The 24,098-nt window shown below is 38.6% G+C and overlaps 1 protein-coding gene across 1 annotated transcript in view; it reads right to left on the bottom strand.

Annotated features, from left to right (window-relative positions):
* The window catches only part of RASAL2 (RAS protein activator like 2), a 455,850-nt gene that overhangs the window by 18,308 nt on the left and 413,444 nt on the right, over positions 1 to 24,098 (bottom strand). The window contains exons 6-13 of the mRNA XM_012646543.1: positions 16,907 to 17,060; positions 15,035 to 15,133; positions 13,726 to 14,280; positions 11,497 to 11,641; positions 5,332 to 5,476; positions 4,455 to 4,691; positions 2,633 to 2,834; positions 129 to 328 (exon numbers count right to left, since the gene is read on the bottom strand). Coding sequence (XP_012501997.1) covers positions 129 to 328; positions 2,633 to 2,834; positions 4,455 to 4,691; positions 5,332 to 5,476; positions 11,497 to 11,641; positions 13,726 to 14,280; positions 15,035 to 15,133; positions 16,907 to 17,060 — 1,737 coding nt within the window. The remainder of the gene's footprint in view (positions 1 to 128; positions 329 to 2,632; positions 2,835 to 4,454; positions 4,692 to 5,331; positions 5,477 to 11,496; positions 11,642 to 13,725; positions 14,281 to 15,034; positions 15,134 to 16,906; positions 17,061 to 24,098) is intronic.

Genomic DNA, 24,098 nt, shown 5'->3' with positions numbered 1-24,098 from the left:
TTATTATGACAAATAATTGGATCACTCTCAGGTCATGACTTCACAGTTGTAAATCCAAGGAAGTTATTTCTGCCAAATCTAAATGTCATCTCTCTCCGAGACAGTAGTTCAAACCCTCTCTTTCTTACCTGTCAGTGGGGTCTTCAAATATTTTCTGCAGCCCGGAAGAGAGGCTTCCACTGACATTTGGACTGGAGTTATGCTCGGTGAAGCGTCTCAGCTGCTGTTGTATTGGTGTAGGATTAGTCAGAGACTTGGTAATGTCAGCAAGAACACGAGGGAGAGGCCCCAATTTTGCCACGGTCGCCTGTAGGAAGGAATTTTCACCCTAATTGGATAATAAGCATTGCGACATCCACCACAGATTTTTTGGGACGGCGATGCCCATTGATGGAGGGGTGCAGGTTGGAGGGAAGGGGAGGTGTTTGCGTATGGGAGTGGCAGGTTCGTAATGCATTGTTATGGAGCAGCGGAACCATGGCGTCGAGATGAATGGAGGAGGCGAAACAAGGTGCAGCAGACATCGAGGAAAGAAAGGAAATAGAAATTAGGATTATGCAAATAAAAATTAAAAGACATGCTCAAAACAACCAAACTATTGCCATTCCAACTAAAACAGGCATGCAAAGCAAATTAAATCTCTGGGAGGCTAGTAGATCAGGGTGGGGAGGGTAGGGGAGGAACCAAACACCTTTTAACCAAAAAGAATGTCAAGATCAGAGGATCAGCTAGTGTGACGAAATGTCCGGAGAAAAGGCATCATGTGAAAAAAGAAGTGCATGCCAACATACAAGAAGGTTCTGCATCCAGGGATCCAGGGCACGGCAGGGCACACAGTTAGGAACCCTGTCAGTCTTGGGAACCCCGACCCACTGCCCACTGAGTTTCCATCAGTAAGATACTTTTTTTTTTAACAGCAAAATCAGATAAACTCTATTTATGAGATATGTCTGAATGTACTCCTGGTTCCCAGGACCAAACAGGGATTAAAAAGGAGAAAGTGTGTTTACACAACAAAGCCTATTAAAAAGACCTTGATCCTGAATAAATCAGGCCTATTTCACAAGATAAGTGTATCTGCATCTCACTGATGCAGTTACTCAGCAAGGAACACTTCAGTACTCGCATTGTCCATCGCAATCATTTTTTCCTTTAGGGAATTCTTAGTCTTATGGGATCTTAGGTCCCTCAACTGTTGGGCAGTTGTACACGGCTGTCTTTAGGTCTTCTTTGTCTTCTCAACAATCAATAGACTCTTCTACCCTACTCAAATAGGTGCAAATGCCATCTCAAGAATGCTGTTACGTGCTCAACAATGCTGAGCCGTGATTTGTATTAGAGAAATTTATCCTCAGCATAGCTGTAGCTTAAAATATAGCTGGCATTTCTAAAAGTGAAGGAGGGGTCCTTGAGGATAAGGTACGGTTTACTGTTTCATGAGTGTTTTAAGCACTGGTGAACACACTACCATTTACGATTCCTCGGGAAAGTGGTCTTTGTTAATAGGTTTTATCCCCCTCCAAATTTTACTGGTATGGCATATTTTTAGGAATAGGCAAGTGGAGGAAAACAAATAAATCCTTATCACAGAAAAATAACTTTGTCTTTTGAAGTTATTCTAATATACCACCATAGATATTTACACAGTACCTGTAGCAAACAAAAGCATCAATAAATAAGTATTGTGATAAACCTAGCCGAAGTCTATTACATTATTTTCTACTATAAAATCTATTCCTTTCCATAAAATTTCAGAAGGACGAAAATGATTGGCATGGTATACATTTACATATTAATGTGGTATATAATAAAATTTTTAGTTTATAACCAGAACACATCCAGGGATCCAGGGCACGGCAGGGCACACAGTTAGGAACCCTGTCAGTCTTGGGAACCCCGACCCACTGCCCACTGAGTTTCCATCAGTAAGATACTTTTTTTTTTAACAGCAAAATCAGATAAACTCTATTTATGAGATATGTCTGAATGTACTCCTGGTTCCCAGGACCAAACAGGGATTAAAAAGGAGAAAGTGTGTTTACACAACAAAGCTGTGTTTACAAACAAATGATTAAAAATGATAATTGTTTTCTATATTCTTAATTCACATCTGTGGAGAAAGAAGACTGGATTTTGAGATCCCACATGATTCTTAGCACTAATAATTATATGAAACTCTCTCACTTGTACAGTAAAGAAATTTGTTTCATGGGTAAAGTTACTTAAACATTATAAGCTCAGTATCTATCTAAGTCTGTACTTTTGTTAGACATTACTATATGAGGTTTCATCTCATCCTGTTATACATGAATAAGGCTACATATACCAATATATAATATTAATTTCTAGATAAGTTTTTGGATATGTACTATATCTATATGTATAAACTTATAGAAATGTATGCCATTGATTCTGATAATTATTTAAAATATATACTAATAATTTCATGGCTTTCTAGAATTTCATGGTCATAGATCACATATTTTACTCAGAAATGATAACCATTTACTACCAGACTTCTAGGGCAAAAGTTTGCTTTCAATTAGCAAATAGAGTCAGTGGTATTACTCTGTAGATACTCTCCAGAATCCAGGTACATTAAAGTTCTCTACCTTGCATTAGCCTACTTTACCTTATCAAGTTGGGAAACTACTTCCCACAGTAAGGAATGCAAAACTGAAAGCTCTCGGCCCAGATCGATGTAACCATCAAAGCCTGGGGTGTTTGAGATGGTGTCTGGATTGGAGATCTCCAAAAGAAAGCGCTTCATTCCACCCCATTCATGTTCTAAAAAATCATTCATGAATGCCATGTATTCCTCTTTGTTACCAAACCTGAAGTAGAGGGTGAGAAAAATGAGAAAGAACTTATTCAAGAAGAGAGACAATCATTTTGAGTTGACTTTACACAGAACTTTAACACTGATTTAAATTTCTCTGTAATACAGCCCTCACTTACCTACCAAACGCTCACCAGTACAAACCCTCAACACTGCTAGCTTCTTCAACGTTTCCCAAATATATTAGATTCTTTTTCTTCTCCAAGCCTTTGCTCGTGCTATTTATTTCCACGAGGGAAGAACTTCTCTTCTTTGCCTATCTAAATTCTAGCTATCTTCAGGCCCCAGTTTAAGTCCATAAAACCTGTTCTAAAATAAACTAAAAATAATTTTTACCAGAATTAGCATAAATATGAGCAGATTTGTATATTTCTGCATTGGCTCATATATAAGGTATACAGAGTTAAAATCATGCACTTCTAAAAAAGTCACTTTATAATATACTAGAAAACAACCTGTTTCATTAAAGTTCTAATGTCTTCTTCAATACATTGCTAATAGAAACTTGTATTTAGCCTCAATATTGAGTAAATCTGCGATCAATTTTGCAAGTGGGAATTCCTTCCCAGTCATTTCTTAAAATTATTTTCTATAAATTATAAAAATAGTACAAGCTTGCTGAAGAAAACTTTGAAAACAATGAAAAGGAAAAGGAAAAAAGTGTGGCTGTCATACTCAACTACCAAAGCATATCTGCTGTTTACATGTGAGTGAATTTCCTCCCCAACTGCTTTCTCCTAACTTTCTTTTGAGAAATTTTAAGCCTACAGAGAAGTTGAGAGAATATATAAAGAACGCCCAAATGCCTCTCATCTACATTAATGAACTGTTAACATTTTGTCAAGTTTGCTTTTACTCTCTTTCCATGCACATACTTTTTTTTGAACCATTTGAACCTCTAAATAGCACACATTTATGCAGAATAAGGAATCTCTTACATAAACCAATGCCATTATCCCACTAATACTTTAAAAAATATTTTCATGAATCATCTTATATACAGTCCATATTTAAATTGCACCCATTGTCCCCAAAATTACTTTTATAGATTTTTTTCCAATTTAAGATCCAAATAAGTTTCAAGTATTGCATTTAGTCTCTTTTAATCTATAACAGAACAGTCCCCTTCCACCTTTTGCATTTTTCATTTTCCTTTTTGAAGTGGCCAAGCCAGTTGTCTCAGACAAGGTAACCACAGAATTTGACAGACTGTTCTTTGCAACATTTTTATACTTACAGATCTTTGTGTTTTTATGTTGCTGGGATGATAGTGTATACACCATTTTGTAGCCCACCTTTTTTTTTTGACTAATGTATTTTTATTAGTACTTTTCATTTAATATAATTTTATCTTCATCACATTCCATGTTATTGGATATTCTTTGTAAATAGTTTGTAGTGGTTGCAAATATTCCACTGAATGCATGTACCATATATTAACCATTCCTGTATAAAGCAAATATTTAAATTGTTTCTAATTTTTTGCTATTTTTATTAATACCACTGTGAAAATCTGGTAACATGACTGATGAGGCACCCCATCCCTATCCAAATTTAGACCTCAAGCATTTGTTAAACGATGCGTTTTTAAAGGGGCTATGATAGCGTCACCTACTTGGCAAAGTTGGCCAGGTTCTGGATGACCTTGGCAATGAGAGTCAGTGTCCGAGAGGTGCGGTCATCAGGGTACTCCTGTGTGAGGTTGAGAAGGCTGGGAGACATGATGGCTGGGCACAGAAAACGGAGGAACAATGAGGCGCTAATGAGCCTCTCGCTGATGTCTTGCTTGCCACGATTCAGGCACTGCTGCTTCCATGATGCAAATACTTCTTTCAACTCACGAGGAAAAACGCTAGGGAAGGAAAAAATACCAAAACCTCTAAATGTAAAAGCACTATAACCCAAAGAACAAAAGACCCCACTTTGATGCAATGTGTCTCTGCTCTAGAGCCAGGCTATGAGGAAGATTCAACAGAGATTTGGGGATGAGGCTCTACCTTACTGATGGCTGAGAGATGACATAAAATTCACAGAAGGCCAGACTGCAAACCCAAAGCTCTGGATTAGTTTAAATTTAGTTTTACAAAGTGGGAAAATGGCATGAGGCTCTTGACTAAACCATCTGGTTTAATATGGTTCACCATAATCTCTCTAAAGACTGTTCATCAAAAATCTTCCCAAATCTCACCAATTGCTGGGGCTAGAGCGATGACCAAAATTCATGAACACATCTGTTCAACTCTAGTAAATATTTTAGAAAGCAAGAAAAATACTTTTGGTATTAGAGGCTACGGTACCAATATTCTGGGGAAAAATTATATTCATATATGGCTTACAATGGAGATTTCAATTTTAGATAGGACTGTAGTAGAGAAACTCTCAATTTTTCCCCTAACCCCCTCCTCCTTTGGTTGTGAAATAACAGTTAACATTGTGATGACTTTTATACGAAAAAATGTAGGTTCCATAAGCAAAGGAGGAGGTAAGCTCACCAGTAGGAGTTGATGATCTTGCAGAAAGCCAGCTCACAGCACATTTTCAGGTTGCTCTGATGGTCTATCAGTTCACTAGAAGAACATTTGCTGGGATCCACTTCACAGTTCTCATCTGACTCGTACAGAGCTTTGATGAACTCCCCTGTTTGAAGAGAGAAAATGAAAGATAGTGTAACTATAGACAGCATCTTCCTGAATAGAATAAAAGGATTTGGGATTTCTGACCTAAAATACATAATGGGAAAGTCTTTTCTCAGACCTGACATGGAGGCCACAAAAGACTGCCCATGAAGGGCCATTGCTTTGGAACCCAAGAGTTGCCACATCCCATATATCATGTTTATTTTCCTCATCCTGGAAGTGGAATAACAGCAATCGCTAACATCACCATTGTAGTAGTTATAAACATAGTAATGATACTACCTTAGACAATACAGTATCTTTTAACTGAACCCAAAAATATATTTTATTAGCATAAACTTGTTATTTGTTATAAGGCTTGCTCTACTGGAGTGACTATTATCGTTATGCTAGAAGAACAAATAACGCAAGCTTGACTAGCCCACCTAAGGTTTTTTTTTTTTTTTGAGACAGAGTCTCACTGTGTTGCCCAGGCTAGAGTGCCGTGGCGTCATCTTAGCTCATAGCAACCTCAAACTCCTGGGCTCAAGCGATCCTTCTGCCTCAGTCTCCCGAGTAGCTGGGACTACAGGCATGCGCCACCATGCCCGGCTAGTTTTTTCTATATATTTTTAGTTGTCCAATTAATTTCTTTCTATTTTTAGTAGAGACGGGGTCTCGCTCTTGCTCAGGCTGGTTTCAAACTCCTGAGCTCAAACAATCCGCCCGCCTCGGCCTCCCAGAGAGCTAGGATTACAGGCGTGAGCCACCACCTAAGGTTTTAAGTGCTAATGCTGGTGCCTAACCCAGAAGGGAGTAAGGGTCTCTAGGTTTACCTCTTGTAATGAGGATAGTCATTCAATGTAGCACAACATTGTAGCAGATCTCCTTACACAATCTGTATATGTTTTTCCATATAAATTTAGCTTAGAAGCCCTGTCCATATAGCCTATCCTCCATGAAGATAAGCCCACTATTCCCAGAAAGAACAAATTGCTACCTTACCTGTTCATTTCCCACTATACACTATACCTTGTGTATTTTCTACTACTCTGTGTTTCATACTGTGTTGTGCTTATTTGTCTGTCTCATTTCTAGGATGAACTCCCTTGGAGGTTAGGAACTAGGTTTTACTCATGTTCAAATCCCAAGTCTCTTAAACAGCTCCCCAAACATTGCAGGTGTTTGATAAATATTTATCAGTGATGTCTTCTTGGTTTTTTATAGGTCTTCATGAAAGAAGAATGGACCTTTCAAAGATCCTTCCAAATATGCTTTTATTCCCAAGGTTCAGGCTAGTTATAACAGAGTTCATAAAAGTGAACAATCATTCCTGCAAAATTAAGAAGTAGCAGCAACATGAAGAGCATTTTCTATTAAAATGGTTAGTACTGACATAAATGAAAGCTTTTGAAAATAGCTATGACAACGGATGAGAAGCGATAATTTTGAAGAAAAATGCTAGGAGAACAGGAAGCAAAGCAGTACACAGAAGAGAAAGTGGTACCCAGAAAGATTTAGGGCTCTGGAGTCAGAGAGATCTAGGATCAAATTCTGGATCCATCACTTAACTAACTGTTGGGCCTTGAAAAGCCACTTAGCGGGTGTGGGCTTCAGCTGTCTTATTTATAAACCAGTGTTAGTAACACCACCTGGTGGAGTTGTCGTGAGGACCAGAAATACGTGTGAAAAGCAGCTGATGTGGTGCCTGGCACTGGGTAGGGGATCCATACAAAAAGTGTTGTTATGTACAGACAACTTTTGTACATACCGACTTTTAAATAACTTTTCATCAAGTGGAATGGCCAAAACTAGTAAAAGCCTTTTTAAAATGTTACCAGTTCTCACAAGATACACAGGCAACGTGTTCTCCATGTGAACTGTGCTGTGTGCCTCCACAAATTTACCTAACCTAAAGAGTACCTAAATTTAAAACTAAGCAATTAATGTCAAATATCTCCTGTAAAAATTGGCCAAACTCTAAATTTGTACCCTAAATATTCTATTAGGTTCTTTTAGGTTATATTCTAGGGAAACAATACTTACACAAATAATGTGGATATTAATAATATTTTTCTTTTATTCTTTAAGAGCCAAATAAATAACTCGAGGGCCCAGAAGTAGATTGTCTATGGTACCAATGAAAAAGGTTTTTTTTCTTCATGATGATACATTTAAAATCCTCCAAAATAGAGAAAATTATTTTCACTTTTGAAACATTAACCTATTATCTGATAATGTAGAATATACCACGTTGAAAGGAGATTTTCTTGATTTATACTTTGAAGGTGCTTACTTGATCGAAATTAAGGCATTGAAAAACCTATTTAAGTTTGCTCTCTTGCCTTAAAACAACCCCCCCCAAAAAAAAAAACAGAGTCAAAGGGAGTGCTCACTATATTGTTTACATGTTAAATGTTTGAATGTTCTGATTTCAAATCCCCCCCACCCCACTTTTTTTTTAAAAGAGATGGGGTCTCACTATGTTGCCCAGGCTGGTGCAGCGGCTATTCACAGGCGTGATCCCATCACTGATCAGCACGGGAGTTTTGACCTCTGTGACACGTTTTCTACATAGATCATTAACTCATTACTATCTAGCATATCAAAATTTCACATGTAGGAATGAGTCAACAGGTATGGACACACTACTGCTGGAAGGAATTTGACTCTACCACCAAGCGGAGAAACCAGGCCTTTTCAGGGACTTCTTTTCTACGCCCCACAGATGGCATGTGTCCCACCTATGTGTCATAGGGACCAGTGCAATCTGATTTCAATCAGAAGGGTAAAGGGCTGACAGATGGAAGGTGTAAGTCTAAATGAGGCAGAGTCTGCACAGAAAGAATGTTTTAATCCAGATAATTAAAGACTGGCTAAGAAGCAGGTAGATACTGTACAATATTACTTGTGTATTTTAAAATAAATTCTGAGAATTCTCCAGTCTGGAAATAGCATCTATTTTCTGCCCAAAATGTATGAAACACAGCAAAACTTTCATAAGAAGACAATACAGTCCTTGTCCTGAAGAAGCTTACCAGTGAATGCTGTTCATGCTTTTGGAAGCTACAACTGTTTTTACTACCCTGGCCCTTGCTCTTGCATTACAAATCTTATTACAGAGATCTTTGAAGGGTTACTTGAATTTCTTCCCATGCTCACTGAATTAATTTTCATGCCTCATTGAGTCAATTAGCTATTTAATTATTCACTGTCCTATCAAAGGACTTGTATCCACTTTTCATTCTGAAAATTATTTCATTCAGAAATCCTGTTTGGCGCACTGAATTTTTAGAATATGAATAATTGATTTTGAAGAAGTAGTTGGTCAACAAATATTCACCCCTATATCCACAGGATGGAGAATACTATTTGAGATGCTTCATTGTTGTCTTTTATAATACAAATTATTAAAACAAACTATGATATAATTTATGACTATCATAAGCTCCTTGTGTAAATGAGACTATGAACCTCTCTCTGTACCTTTCCTAATGTCAGACTAAAGTATGTGGCTTAGAGAAAAGAATGTGAACATAAGCAGGAAGAGAAAAAATTTATTGCTGCAGAGTGGAAATTAATTGTTACTACAGCTGATGTCCCCAACCCCTGGGCCGTGGCCTGGTGCCGGCCCACGGCCTGTTAGGAACCGGGCCACCATCACTGCCTCCCCCCACCGCACTCGCCTCCCCATCTGTGGAAAAATTGTCTTCCATGAGACCGGTCTCTGGTGCCAAAAAGGCTGGAGACGGCTGTACTACGGTGAGTCTGCTTCATGTGACACAACGGTCCCATTTCCTGACCAGGCACCCACTTTTTACCCCATCCAACCTGGGGCCTTTCCTCCTGACACCAATCTGAGCCACCACACATGATCTTTAAGTTGCCAAATGCAATATCCATTTTTTTCTTTATCCTCCATAATTTCTGATTCTATCGATAGTCTCTTCTGTACTAGTGTCCAGGACTAAGTATTTTCCTGGTTTTCTTTCCTTTTTGTATGTGCGCTCTCTCTTCGATCACTTCTGATCCCTCTTCTTCATTTTATACCATAAACCCAGGTACACCGTAAGATCTGCCTTTGCTCTACTCTCTTTCCGCTCTGGGAACCTCTCAGCTTTATTTAATCCCTCCACTCGGGTTAGTCCCAAATTGCTAACCGCCAGCGAGACAGATTCCTACTTGAAGCCCCTGAGATTTCCTCCTCGAACTTCGAACTGAATATGTATGAAGTGGAAGTATCACCCCTCTTTCAAGCCTCCTAACTCTATGATTCCCATTTCTGTTAAGAATCTCGTCATCCTCCCAGTCTCTCACAAAGGCCCCAAATTCTCTGGAATGTGTGCTCCCTCCTCCCACCCCACAAACTGAAGAAGTTGCCGATTCCTGTCAGTTCAACTTTAATATTTCTCGTGCCCATCGTTTTCTCTGCTCCTACCCATGGTGATCACCCTAATTCAGAGGCTCACTGTTTCTTGCCTTCCTTATCCCAACGGCTTCTCAAACCCATCTCTCCGCTTTAGCGGCATTCTTGTCCAACCTGGCTTAGCCGGCCTGCTAAGTTAATGCCATTGAAAACGCCCGGCTCAAAGCTCCCGTAGCTTTACACAACTTTACAGCAGGATTACTGTAAAGTCTAAGCCCTCACCCAGTCATTCGAGGCTCTTGACAAACTGGTTCTAACTACTTCCTAATCTTTTTGTTGTTCACTTGTCTCTTTCATGCCTTGCTTTTTCAGCTAAAAGGTTCTCTCCCACAATTTTTGTTTATGTGGTTCTTTTCCCTTTGCTAATCCCTGTCTCTGCCTTTACCCAGTGTCTGTATGTGTACATCCTTTCCACCCTTCAAGCTACACACACAGCATAAATGTATTTGAAATAGGAAATTTAAAAAATTTTATCAGCTGGAGTCTTTTTTAAAATTCTTTGAAAAAACACAGAATTTCTCTCTTTTATGGTACAAAGATATCCCCAGTCTTATTTCCTGTAAGCTCCCTGAGGGCAAAAATCTCTCCAGTCATCAACAAACCGTTCCTCACTGTCTACTCCTGGTGGTCACAGGTGGCTGTTGAGCGCTAGAAATGGGGCTAGTGCAAACTGAAATGCACAATAAATGTAAAACACACACTGAATTCCAAAGAGCATGAAAAGTAAAATATCTAATTACTTATTTTTATGTAGATTAGCTATTAAATAATATCTGGATATACTGGGTTAATAAAATGTTATGAATTTCACCTGTTTCTCATTACTCTTTTTATTGTGTGACCACTAGAAAATTTAAAATCCCATAAAAATAAGTAAATAAAAATGACTCGCACGTGGCTCACACCACGTTCCTACAGGACAGCGCTGCCCTGCATTCCGCGCAGGCACTGGGGACACGGAGGTAAAGAAATGGATTTCTCTCAGGAACCGCCTCTGCTCTGTCATGATGTGCGTCCAAGCGCCCAGCACAGGGCCTTACTCTACTGGTTAGTGCTTGAATTTCACGACCAAATTGGAACTGCAAGTGAGTGGCCTTGTCAGCAAGAACAACTAATTGGCCAAAAATTAGTTATGTTAAAAATTCTACAGACCTTGAAGGCAGAAATCTGTGGGGGAGTTTTGGGAAGTGGCAAGAGTTTCTTCACTTTTGATTAAAATTTTGTATGCATGATAACAAATGTTAGGTTAACACTCTCAAGACTTATATTATGATATAAACACTGAACACTCTGGGGAGAAGAGGCCACCTCAGGTCCAGCAGTGACACCCACTGATACTATTGTGCATCCCAGAACCATGAACTTGGGGGCCTGAGGGTCAGCTGTTTATGCTGATGGGCTTTCTATTTCTGCACGTTATGATAAACCAATCTATTGTTACTCCACTGGTAAGCACCAAACAGATTTCTTATAGCTGAAACGCAAACCTTAATACTCTAGTCGGCTGGAACTAAATAACACGCAGAATTTGAGCTCAATTTGTTTGTTTTATGAGGGCGAAACAACTTAAAATCGAAAGGGAAAGAAAAGAAAATACAGGTTTTTCTCTTTTATACCTAGTGCGTCATGAAGATACTGCTGTCCCACCAACTTGAGGTATTCCTCGATGGATTTGGTGGCAATGGTGTTCTCTCTGAAGATCAAGACATCATGCTCTCCGCAACGATCCACCTCAGACATCACCAAGTCAGTCAGAAAATCCTGGTAGAATAATGTTCAATCAGGCAGAAAGCAACTGAATGTATAGTATATATTAGAAGAGACTGATGAAATATCAGACATCCTGCATATGCTGCTTTAAAACTAACCCTACCAGATTTGTTTGAAAGAAAAAAAAACGATCAGCATACAATCTTAGGGGTCACTACCCCTAAATTAAAAATTCCTCCAAAGATTTCCACTGCACTTTTGATGAAGACCATAGTTCTGCGCGCACCCTACAAGTCTCTGTCTGCCTTTCCAGCGTTGTCTTGCGCCCTTCTCTGTACTCCGCTCCAGCCTCTAGGGCTTTCTTTTTAGGGCCTGCAACACACCAAGGCCTTTCGGCAATGACACGCGTTGGTCTCTGCTCACCACAAAGCCCTTTCTTCACCGACTGCTGTTCTCCTCGGCTGTGCTCCACTCCCGCCCTCGCTCCTGCTCCCACCGTCGTCGCGCTAACTCCTGGGATCCTTTGGATCTCAGTTCACAGATCTCTCCTCAGTGAGCCTTCCCTGACCAGCACTCGCCCGGAACCGCTCGGGGCCTCTTGCTCCCTGCCGTCACAGCCCGCCACGGCTCTACGTCTCTGTCTACCCTGCAGTGCTCACTGTGATCACTCATTCGTTTCTGTAATTACTCGATTAATACTAATACCTGTTTTCCCCAGAAAACTATAAGCCCCATAAGGCCAAGGACGGTGTCTATTTTTGCTCACCACAACATCCAAAGCACCTAACAGTTTCTGGCATATATTAGGTGTTTATTGTATAAAAGTTACAAATTCGTCCCCAGTGTCAACATGGAATTTCTTAAACTCATCACCTGAACTCATTTTCTAGGCTGGCTGGCTGTCCATCTACCCATCCATCCATACAGAAGGATGGCATAAGAACAGATAAAACCTTGAAGAAACAGCTGCTTCATTCCTCAACAGTTTTAAAGAACTTGATATAAAATCAGTATTTATTGTTGTTCAACTGGAAGTATGATACCATATATTTTGACTGTTACATATTTTTTGGATATTTCAAAGGCTCTAAACCCTCAAACAAAGGGAATATACTGGTTTACTTTAAAATTAAGCATTTTAAATATTAATAGGACTTACTTTGGGCCAGTGCAACAGTAGAAAAGAGTTGTAGACTTAGGAATGACTATTAAAATTTATGCTAAGTGACAGAAGGAAACTTTTGGGGGTGATGATAACATACCTGTATCTTGATTATGGTGGTGGTTTCAATGGGTACATAATCTGTCAAAACTCACTGAACTTTTCCACTTTAAATGGATGGAGTTTATTGTACCTAAATTGTGTATAAACTGGCTTATATCAAGAAATCTTAATAACACTTTATTTTAATGTTTAGTTCTAAATAAATTATTATAGTTGTGAACTTCTCTGGATCTCAAATATAATTTTACCATGACCAGTTTGCATATAATATATGGAGACTCAGAGATTCTATCAATTAGTGGTAGTTCTTCCTACAACCAGCATATTTTTCTTTATCTTCCTGCATTTTTACTTCTATCCAGGTTCAAATAAGTCTGTCATGAAACAACTACCAACTGTACAACATCCCTTGGTATTTTTATTCTAAATATAGATTTTAATCCCATGAGGACTCTTACTTATACCCAGCATGCTTCTGGAATACCTCCTTCTGTGCCTGGGGGAAAAGTCATCAGTTTATCTTAAACATATAGTGAGGAAGAAAACTACCATGCAACACTCTAGAACTAAAGACAGAGAATTCTGAACACAATGTGGGGTTATCATGCTGATCCTGCCATTTATTTTTTTCAGACAATGAAGAGCTGGCTGTGGCATCTTTCATGCAAACTGACTTTATATAAATATTTGTCGGTCTCTCCATTTCACTTTTTCAGTTTTATAATCCCTATCTTTTCTGGATCCAAGAACTGCTAATAGGTTTTCTTCTTAATTCTTTTTATTTTTTTCTTGTTTTGAGCAATAGCAAAGCACAATTCTCTAAACTGGTCTCTACAGTATCCATATCTTTGTCTCTTTGTAAAAGGTAGGAAGAGATTTCGAATAATGCAACCCCCGCTTTTCCGCTTACCTTGGCTCTGCCAGTGCTTTGAAGAATGTGCACTAAGGCACAAGCCAACTCCTCTTTATTTCTCACACTAATTACTGGCTCAAGGACAGAACACAGCATGGTGTAGTTGCTGGTGACAAATTCTGCAAATTCTTTGTATTGCTCCATAGGCAGAATGGTGATAGTTTGGAAACGTGATTTAATCCGAATAGAAGGTCCTCCTGTCTTTCCCTTGCTGGGTGTAGGTGTACTCACTGGATACCATTTTTCTACAAATTGGCGACCAGTCACACTGGCAGTGGGGATGTTAACTAGCCCTACATAATTATTCTTGTCCTTTTTTTTCTTTTTTTCCACATCCTTATAAATGTGAACTGTGATACTATGAAGAGGTGGAAGGCTGAAGAATTCAAAATGTTCGCCCCAGAAAATATTATCTGCTTTGGTCTTGCTGGTTGTACGAGCAAAGAGGGTATCATCAAGGCACAGTTCACAGAAATATTTCTTTTTAGGGGCAAGGTCCTTGGCTTCAATGATCCATAAGCGGAGAACATTTTCAGCTCGTCTGCAATTGTCCTATAAAGATGCAACAAAGCTGAATTTGAGATATGATATCCCGGACAGAAAACATTTTCCTTTTAAAGTATGCAACGCTGATTATGTACTCTTACTAAGGGTATATATAATGGGGCAAATAATGAAAAGGATTGCTGTCTCATTGATTAGGATAATAGCAAGCTCTAAACCAGAATGTATCAGAACTTTTTTTTTTAAAGGGGTACAAGTGTTTTTATTACATGGATATCTTGTATAATGCTTAAGTCAGGGCTTTTGGTGTGCCCATCTGACCAGAATGGTGTTCATTGTACCCAATAGGTAAGTTTTTATCCCGCACCCACCCTCCCACCCTCCCTGTATCAGAATCTTAAAGAACCACATATATTCTATTTTACTTGGGTTAAGAAAATATCATCTTGTAATGGTAAGTTTTCATATAGCCAGCCAAGTGGCAACCGGACTAAATTTTGCAGATAAAAAAGAAATAAATAGTTAAGAAGCTGGTGCTCTAGTCCTTTTTCTATCATGTACTAGCTTCTGACTTGGGCAAGTCACTTAACTTTTTTGTCTTCTTATCCACATTGGTAAAACCATGATGATAATATCTGCAATAAGACCATTTTTAGCTTAAAATGGCCTAATATATAAATGCACTTTAAAACCCTAAAGCTCTATAAAAATTATTACTATGTGGATTATTACTACATTTACCTTCTATCAACTTAGTGCTTACAAAGTTATGCACATTTTAGACATGCAAAGCTACCATTACCTTATTAGGTTGAACTGTCCTACGAAGGTTTTCCATCCACTTATCTCTCTCGGAAGCGGAGTTACAGCTGAAACACTTACTTCCACTTAAGTAGGTGACCTTTAACATAAAGATTACAGATAAGGAAAAGAAAACATAGGATTTGGGGACTCTATCTTCCTAGTTCTATCACTGAAGAGTTAGAGGTATGCTATGAGCCCAAATCATATTACATGAAACTAAAATGACCTTTGCCAGTTTTGTGATACCTATAGCTACATTCACTTTTTGCTTAGGTAGCGTCCACACTCATTTCCAGGTATGAGAACAAAGGCCATTTTGAATTCAGCTAAGGAACCCAAGACTGGCCTATGGTTAAGAAAAATCAAAATTAAAACCCTTTTCGGTAACGTCTTAAATTACCTGCAAATGAATATGTTCAATTCTGAGTGAGTTAATAAAAAATAACTAAAAAGGGAAGAGGCTCTCTGAAACAGCTTATTAGATTTTTTGAGACCGACTTCACTATAATATAATAGAAGGGTATTAAATGAAATAGAAAAGAGTTACTAGTATTGCATTACTGTCTTTGGAACCCATTTTTTCTTCCACTAGGCAACCAGACTGTTGCTTTCTCGTCATTTATTAGGTTAGCCTACCACCATTATCAAAGTCCTTTAAAAGTGAAACATGTTGTTATATGCCTAGCACCAAACACTGGGCTTGGTACCCAACCTATTGAGCTGAGCTCCATAAATACGGGAAAGTTCAAGTGATTTTTATAAAATGAAGACCAATAAATGACCTGCCCAAATTGCTGAAGTGTGCTCACATGTTAATGCGATCACAGCTTGTAACCTGTGAATCAGATCACATGATATGCTCTGTCCAACATGGCAGCTACTGGCCTTCTGTGGCTAGTGAGTTTCTAAAATGTGGCTAGTCTAAATTGAGATAGTGCTGGAACTATAAAATATACATTAGATTTTAAAGATTTAGCACCAAAAAATAATGTAAAACTTCTCATTGATAATTTTTATAGTGCATGTTGCAATGACAATATTTGGGTTAAATAAAATTTAAAACTACATATGTGGTTTGCATTATATTTTTTTTGGATAGTGCTGGTCCATAAGAATAGGAACCAAACATCTTTCAACTTCTACAACATCTACTGTACGACTCATCACTAGGCATTTAGTAAGTTCTTGTTAATTAATCAAATCCTAACTCTAATAATTTTTTATATATATGTATATGTGTGTGTGTGTATATACATATTTGTACACATGGTTTTCAATTTTAACTTGTAAATGGCCAATAGTGTATATTTAATTTGGAAGGGAGAAACTACCCTATAAAAAATGATAGCCATGATTTTCTAGTGAAGGGCAATTTACTTAAGAAATTAGGTACCTGCAATGTGCTAGAGACAAATAAGACATAATCCCAGATCTTGAACTATTTACATTGTAGTTAGAAAAATTATGGTTTGGGTCAATTTCCTTAAAAAACATTAAAATTGGGGACTAAGGTTTTCAGGAGAAAAATAATAACATAGTGAGTGACACCCTTACCAATACTAAAAAATTAATATGCTAATTTAATACATTACTGCTAGCCTTGTGACCTCTGCTGAGAATGCACTAGGAATCCAATTTTTTGGAAAGCAGACAAGAATAAAAGGAATGAGAGGCTATCATTAATAACTTTTTAATTTTAAGTATAAATTTCCAACTTTTTTCTATAAGTAGGTAATTTTCAGAACTGAAAACCAGTGAAGATAATCATATCATCAATACCACAGTAATGAAATCACAAAGTTACTGGATAGAAAATCTGCTTGTTGTTTAACTACTCTTTTTCCTTTCTATTTTTTTTTTTTTTTTTTACCTCAAAGCAGAAATCTTGCCCCAGAATGCTACTATGGAGTGGCTTCACGGATACAGGCTCTCCTCTGCCAAGATCCAGACATTCCACTGCACTACATGGGCTCAGCAAGGATTCATGAGAACGTGACTCTTTTAGTTTAGGGAGCCCACGAGACCTAAAAGTAGAAAAAGATATTTAAGGTAGTGTAACCTAGGCCGACAAGGAAATGGAGGTCTAATGCGATGGAGGCTACAACAAATGTACACATGCCTAAGGAAAGAAAATAAACGAGGAACAAATTACTAGTGAATCTGTAACGACAACAATAATCATATTCATGCAGCAAATATAAACTATATATATGAGTGCACACACACTTTTTTTCAATAAAGCATAAAAACATACTACGATTTTACTCGTCTCAAGGGAGCTCAAAGCTCCACTACAGACACTGTTTAATCCTCATTCCTACCTTGGAATATGGAGAAATATATACTATTTAGGTTATCTTACACATTCTTTTTCATGCAAAGGTATTGCCAAAAGACAAATTATTTCTTTTCTTTTTCCCATGCTATAGCTTTATCCTCTTCTATCATTGACAAAATAATAGTGGCTGAATCCTCACTTTGTTTCTTTCTACTTTGGCATAATAAGCACACATACATGCGCGCACACACACACACACACACACACACACACACAGAGTCAAAGCCAAACTTTTTAGCACCAGACCCTGTCTTTCAAAAGGCCTGATTTCCATCTCAATATGAGATTCTTTTCTGGTAAGCTTTTGATTCTATCCACGCTTTACTGCATAAATATGAATAAAGAATTAAGCTCCTTGAAAAACCTTCCACCATGGAAAAAAAAAAAAAAAGTCCAAACTCTCATCTAGAAGACAGATCTTTGTTAACACCATTTGGGCATCCTGTCTGATTTTGTTTCCTAGTTGTTTTAAAAAAGAATCCTGGAAATCAAGACTCTTGTCACTATAGAACTAGCACTTTACTACCTTTCTCTTGAAAGAATTAATGGAGTCAAACAACATAAAGCACAATATTCTTGAATCCAAAATTGGATGACCATACAGTTTTACTCAATATTTATAATATCTGTTGACTGAAACATCCAGAGTTACACACATATAGTTCAAGCAAAAGTATTTAGCAGTAAGGATAAAAAGAAATGCCTTGTGTAAAGACATTTATTTTTATAAAACATATTAAATAAATGGCTTATTTCCTTAAAATAACCACATCAACACTAAAAGGAACTGAAATGCTTAATGCCAGAGTAGCTTTTAGTTAAATTATAAAGCAATGAGATATAGGAAACTAGCGCCAAGGCTCCTCTCTAACTTCTGTCTCTATTCTAACATCATTTAATGAAACTCCATAAGAACATTTTAAGCAATAAGGATTTTAGTCCTTCTTCTTTCCACAAAAATAATAAGCCACACTTCAAGTTTAGGCTGAAAAACGTGTTCTGACATTCAGCAATTCTTAAAGTCAAAAAGGCAACATTTATATTTTCCATCGATAAGGCAAAGATGCACAAAAGGGACAAATGCCACCTGATACTTTGTATGTAACAATTTAACAATGTAACAGTGCCACATTTATTTCCCTTTGTTCTATTTGATAAGACAATGACACATTATATACTGCAAATACAGCACATCAACTATAAATAACTAAATGCTAAAAAAAAATTGTACTTTAATGTAATTATCATACAACCTTTCCCAATACGTTGCATAGGAAGCCTGGCTGAGGAAAACAGGACACTGCGATCTTTTGTAAAGAGATACAAAACAATAATTCTAGCGCATTTTCCCAGGAGGAGTTGCTAGAAAGGAAAAGCCTCTCCTGCTCTGGGGTGAGCATCTCAACGGGAAAGATGAAAAGATATTTGAAACAGGAGTATGACAAAGGCTTACTTTTTATTTTTTAAATTCTCTAGGAAAATTTTCCAAAGCATAAATTAACTTATTTTAAACAAAATAAACATCTACCTACATGAAGCAATTGTACAGCCACCTGGCAGTGCAACCCCAAATCATAGCGGTGCCACATGTCCTGGTACAGCAAGTCACTTTCTGAACTACATCTCAGAAAACAACTCTCTGTTTAGAAGACAGGAACCAATAGAAGATGGTTTCCCTGCCGCCTTCGGTTACTGGTAACATCTTTGGATAAATATTTTCCAGGTGTTATTTCAAGTCTTCGATAGAAGCAGAACGGAAACACAAACAACAGATAAAAAAAGTCATCTTCATGCAAACAGTCTGCAGGATAGGTAATATTCCTTTTTCTCCTCCTTCAGGCTGCATCTAGCCCCTCAGGTAACACAAACAAGGTTCCTGGGCTCCAGGCTGGGTCGGTTGCCATGGTGCTACACCTATAAGGAGATTGCAGCTGGAAGGCAACAGGGAGAAGCTGCGGCTTGAAGGACTCAAGTGAACGTGGCAAAGGTGACCATTTTAAGACAGAAAGGAAGGAATGGAGAGGCCCCTACCCATTTCTATGAACAAGTTCTCAGTGAAAGGCTATAGAAAATAAATACTGAATCAGTTCTGGGAGTGGAGGAGAATCCCTTATTAAAAACTCTACTAGGGACAGTCTGAGGAGCTCTGGCTTGCTTCATGTAGGACTCCCACCCTCTCTATGAAGCGTTCCCTACAACTCGTCTTGCAAGTACGATCCGCCTCTCACATTTGTTCTGTTCCCTTTACAGTGTCTGCCCTGGTTTAATGTTTCTAGCTATTATTTTACCTGAACTTATCTGGGTTATACATTTTTTTTCTTTTAGAGAAAGTTGGATAATACTTTTTTCACCACAAATTTCACTGTGATACTCAGGTCTAACTTCAAATGTAGGCATAAGCAGACATTACAATGAAGCCATGTGGAATTGTATCTCAAAACTCTTCCTAGCTACTGAAATTTCAATTATTAATACATAGCTTAGAATTTCATATTGCTCAGCATTTTTATGTACACACACACACATAATTGAAAACCAAAGTCACTGATATGCTCAACGTTACTACTGAATAAACAGCAAGCCCGTTCTGCACTGGGAAGACAGTGTCTCTGAGAAGACAGAAATAATTCCCAGAGAAGCAAGATTACAGTAAACAGGAAGATCAAACAGCCTGGGAATGGCTGTGGCGGGGAGGCATTACACGCACAGCTATTTCAGTACAATAGCATCAGTAACCCCAAGTTTCCTCTGGATCATGTTTACCTCCTCGGGTACGTTCATGTCAATTGATTTTTCTTAATCTACTAACTACAGAGTTTTAGCAGCCCTACGTGGCATCACAGATCACTCCTCTAATGGAAAGCAGAATGTGGATTTATTGGGAGAAGGGTGAGTCTAAAATAACTATTCCCAGTCTGATCTGACAACGGCCTTCATGCACCGCCTGGAAAGCGGACTTCGCGAACCCCTGACTCCCGGCTAGCTTCCCTCCCTGACCGCTCCCTCCGCTTCCCCATCATCCCAAACACCATGCAAGAATCACTGAGGGCTCCAAGGCGACTATTTCTCGATTTACTCGGGAAATTGCTTTCCAGAGGTAATTTTACTTCTTATTAAGAAAAAAACTATTCTTTACCCTTTTAAGGTCAACAGACAACCTTGGTTTCTAACCTCTAAGACCTCTAGCAATGTGATATAGGTAACGGTTAAAATCTAATTGCTTTGCTGATGAAGATTACCTGCTGCTTCTGATCTATTTAAGGAATAAACTACAAGGCAGTAGAGGCTTTCCATTACTAAAGTGAATGAGTATTAGATTGCTTTAATCCTTATCCCTATCTGAAATCAGTCTTAAGAGATAAAAGTGAAGGGCTGGGGGATGGGGAGCCAACACACAACAGAAAGTACACTGATGAAGGAAAAAAAGAGTACAAGAACTCTGATTAGTGTAATTTTAAGTAAAACACAGCTGGATTTTCTTAGCTTAACCATCCAGTTTTTTAAAAAGCCACATATACCCCACAGCTCCAACGATGTTTGGAAGTGCTAGCTCAATCTGCCACATGTTTATAGATTGAGTTCCAAATTTAGGAACTTTTAATTAAAAATGCTTATTGCCACACAAAATCCTGGACTCCAGTACAGGTGAGTTTCTGCTTGGCTTGGCAGTTACGATTCCAAACTGCCTCCCTGAGTTCCTGAAGAGCCAGCTCAGCCAGCAAGCTGGGTGCAGGACACACCCTGTATTCACTGGTATGCCTTCCTCACCTTGCTTGAAAATCTTCCAGGTAGTAACTAACAAAATTGGGTGTCCTAATACTCTACCAACACATTTACAAAGCCTCTAGTCAGGTTTTTAAAAGTCACATCTGAGGTCTCACTTTGGGAAAAATGTAGTTTTACCTGCTCCCCAGATTTCATTGTTTTCCAATCAGGTATCTTGTGAAAACATCCAAAGGATGCTTTTGGTTTGAAAGCACAGATCCTTTTCTGTATTATAATTTTAAAGGTTTCCCTCCCTGGATTAAAAAAAAACAAGAAATTTGAGCTCATTCACCAGAGTTCTGTTTAGATGCTAAAAATGTGTCCTCCCGTGAGGACCCCCACGGCACAGGCTGCACCGGTTTACTGGCTGCAGTTAAAGCCAGTCCCTCCTGCTTTATGTTACTAATTTTTACGTTAGCTTAAATATACTTTAATATACATATCGAAAGCATATACCACTTACACAACCACTCACACTAAAAGCTATTTATGGAAACATAACATATCCGGCAGCTCTTTCCTGCTTTTAGCCTCTAGATAGGGTGGTCTAATGAACTCAGCTACTAATGACAAAGAAGGATGTTTGTCAACCTGAGTTGTCACTTAAAATGAACACACTCATGGAAAGGAAATTTATCAACATCAGCAAAAATAACATCCACACCTACTTTGGTACATATACATGTACACATACAACGAAGGTGGACACAGAAGGAAGACTAGATTATAAATATGAAAACACGTTCTAGCAGGTAGAAAATTCAATTTGCCTCCAATATGACAGACACTAGGGAACAATTTCTTTACGGAAACTGTACCATGTTCTAACACATCTTTTTTTGGTTCTTAAATTGCAAATGAAATAAAATCTACTAGTACCTGGTAAATAAATTAAATATAAACACAACTATATTGAATTTTAAAAAACAGAAACTAAACCAAACCATACTTGCAATCCAATTCAACTAATATACTTACTAGTTAAAGAATGAGTGGAAAGACTAACTTTTCTTTCCTTTTTTCTGAATTCAGTTGCTAGACTTTTAGTCTTATAATTACCATAAAATTAAGCTTATGGGTGAAAGAAGGATGAAAGAGGAAAGCACTGGTGGAGTTCAATAATATTGACTTCTTAATAATTCCTAAACTCATGACTATTTGCTTTCCCATTAGTTTTTCACTTGATCGAATAAATGAATACATGTATGAATCCATCTATCCATCCAATTACTTGGTATGCATTATGTGTCAGGCACTACACTAGAAGTAGATGCAAGGAACACAAAGGTGAAGAAGAAAGTCATGCTCCTAGTACTCACGCACGATTTGTAATCTAGTGCATTAACGATCCAGTATCTGTCGTCCCCAACACCCAGGCCGCAGACTGGTACTGGCCTGTGGCCTGTTAGGAACTGGGCCACACAGCAGGAGGTGAGCAGCGAGCTAGCAAAGCTTCATCTGTATTTACAGCTGCTCCCCATGACTCGCCATCCACCCCCACCTCCAGCGCCCCGTCCAGGAAACCAGGCCCTAGTGCCAAAAAGGTTGGGGACTGCTGCCGATGTGATCAGACTTATGAAAAAGGATGCAAAAGAGCCTCTGTGAGCACTTGGTAGGTGATCTCAAGTTGGGGGTTCAGAGAAGGTTTCTTGGAGAAAAAGGTAATGTGAAGCTTTAACCCTAAGGATGAGGTGGATTTCACCACGTGCAGGTGTGGGAGTGCCGAGAGATCCAGAGGGAGTGAGCACGTGGACAGGCCTGTGGGGAGAGTATGCCAGGCTGAGGTGCTGAGATGCTGAAAGAAATCCAGCAGTGTGGCTTTGCTATAACGTGGACATTGGGGAGGGGAGGCTGGGAGGAGAGAGGATGGCGAATAGTAAGGTTTGAGGGAGCTCATGGACTTGTAGCCATGGTGGGTACTTCATCTGATCACAAGACCAGTGAATGGACGCAGAAAGGTTTTGGGCGGTGCAGGGAGAATGATATGATCAGATGTGTGTCTCCATAAAACTTCTCGGCTAAGGAGTACAGAAAGAGGGGTAGACAGAGAGTAGAGACAAAAGATTAAAGACTTAGAGACTAGTTCATTGATTATGGTAGTAATGTGAGTAAAGATCCTGATCTAGACTAGCAGAAATGGGGAAGAAATGGATGGAGTTGAGAGATACTTAGGATGTAGACAGGCCTTGAGGATTGGAACGTTGGAAGCATGAAGGAGAGAGTAAAGGATGACTCATCATTTCCAGCCTGGACCCCTGGCTAAAAAGATGGTGATGTACGTCACAGGGACAGGATATAAGAGGCAATGCTGGCTGAGGTGAGAGTGGAAATGAAATCAAGTTTTGTACAAGTTGAGTTTGAGGTTTCCATTGGGGCAGATGTGAATACTGAAAAAGAATATGCAGACTGAGAAAACATCCTAAGAAAATAGCTGAAGAATGTCAACATGTAAATCTACAAAATTGATAAAAGAGACTGAGGAATTTGAGGGAGAGAAGGAAAATCAGGAGGCTCAAGTTATCATATAAGCTCAAGGAAGAGCGATTTCAAAAAGGGTAGACTGCCCATTATGACGGAAGATCAAGTGTGTTACGAGATTAACAGTAGCCACCGAATGTAGGAGTTTAGGTAGAGACTTTGGCAAGAGGAGTTTCAGTGAAGAGACGAGGACAAAAATGAGATTGCAGTAGGTTGAGAAAACGAATAGGATGTAAGACGGTGGAGACTAACTCAACAAGTCTGACTGTGAACGAGGGGCAACAGTGCACCAGCTAGGGGGAGACACGGCGTTGAAATAGGATTTTTAAAAAATTAATCACCTTTTAATTTTTTTCCTTAAACAATAAAGTAATAAATGCTCTTGGTAAAAAATTCTAAGAGTCCAGAAGGATAGAAGGTAAAGAATACAACTGCAGGTACCTCCCACAACCTCCCAAAGAAAATGTCATTAACAATTTTG

Source organism: Propithecus coquereli, unplaced genomic scaffold (genome assembly GCF_000956105.1).
Source record: "Propithecus coquereli isolate 6110/MARCELLA unplaced genomic scaffold, Pcoq_1.0 Scaffold246, whole genome shotgun sequence".
In the NCBI taxonomy this organism is placed as follows: Eukaryota; Metazoa; Chordata; class Mammalia; order Primates; family Indriidae; genus Propithecus; species Propithecus coquereli.
The sequence above is the reverse complement of the archived record's forward strand: the minus strand, read 5'-3'. Positions and strand labels throughout refer to the sequence as shown.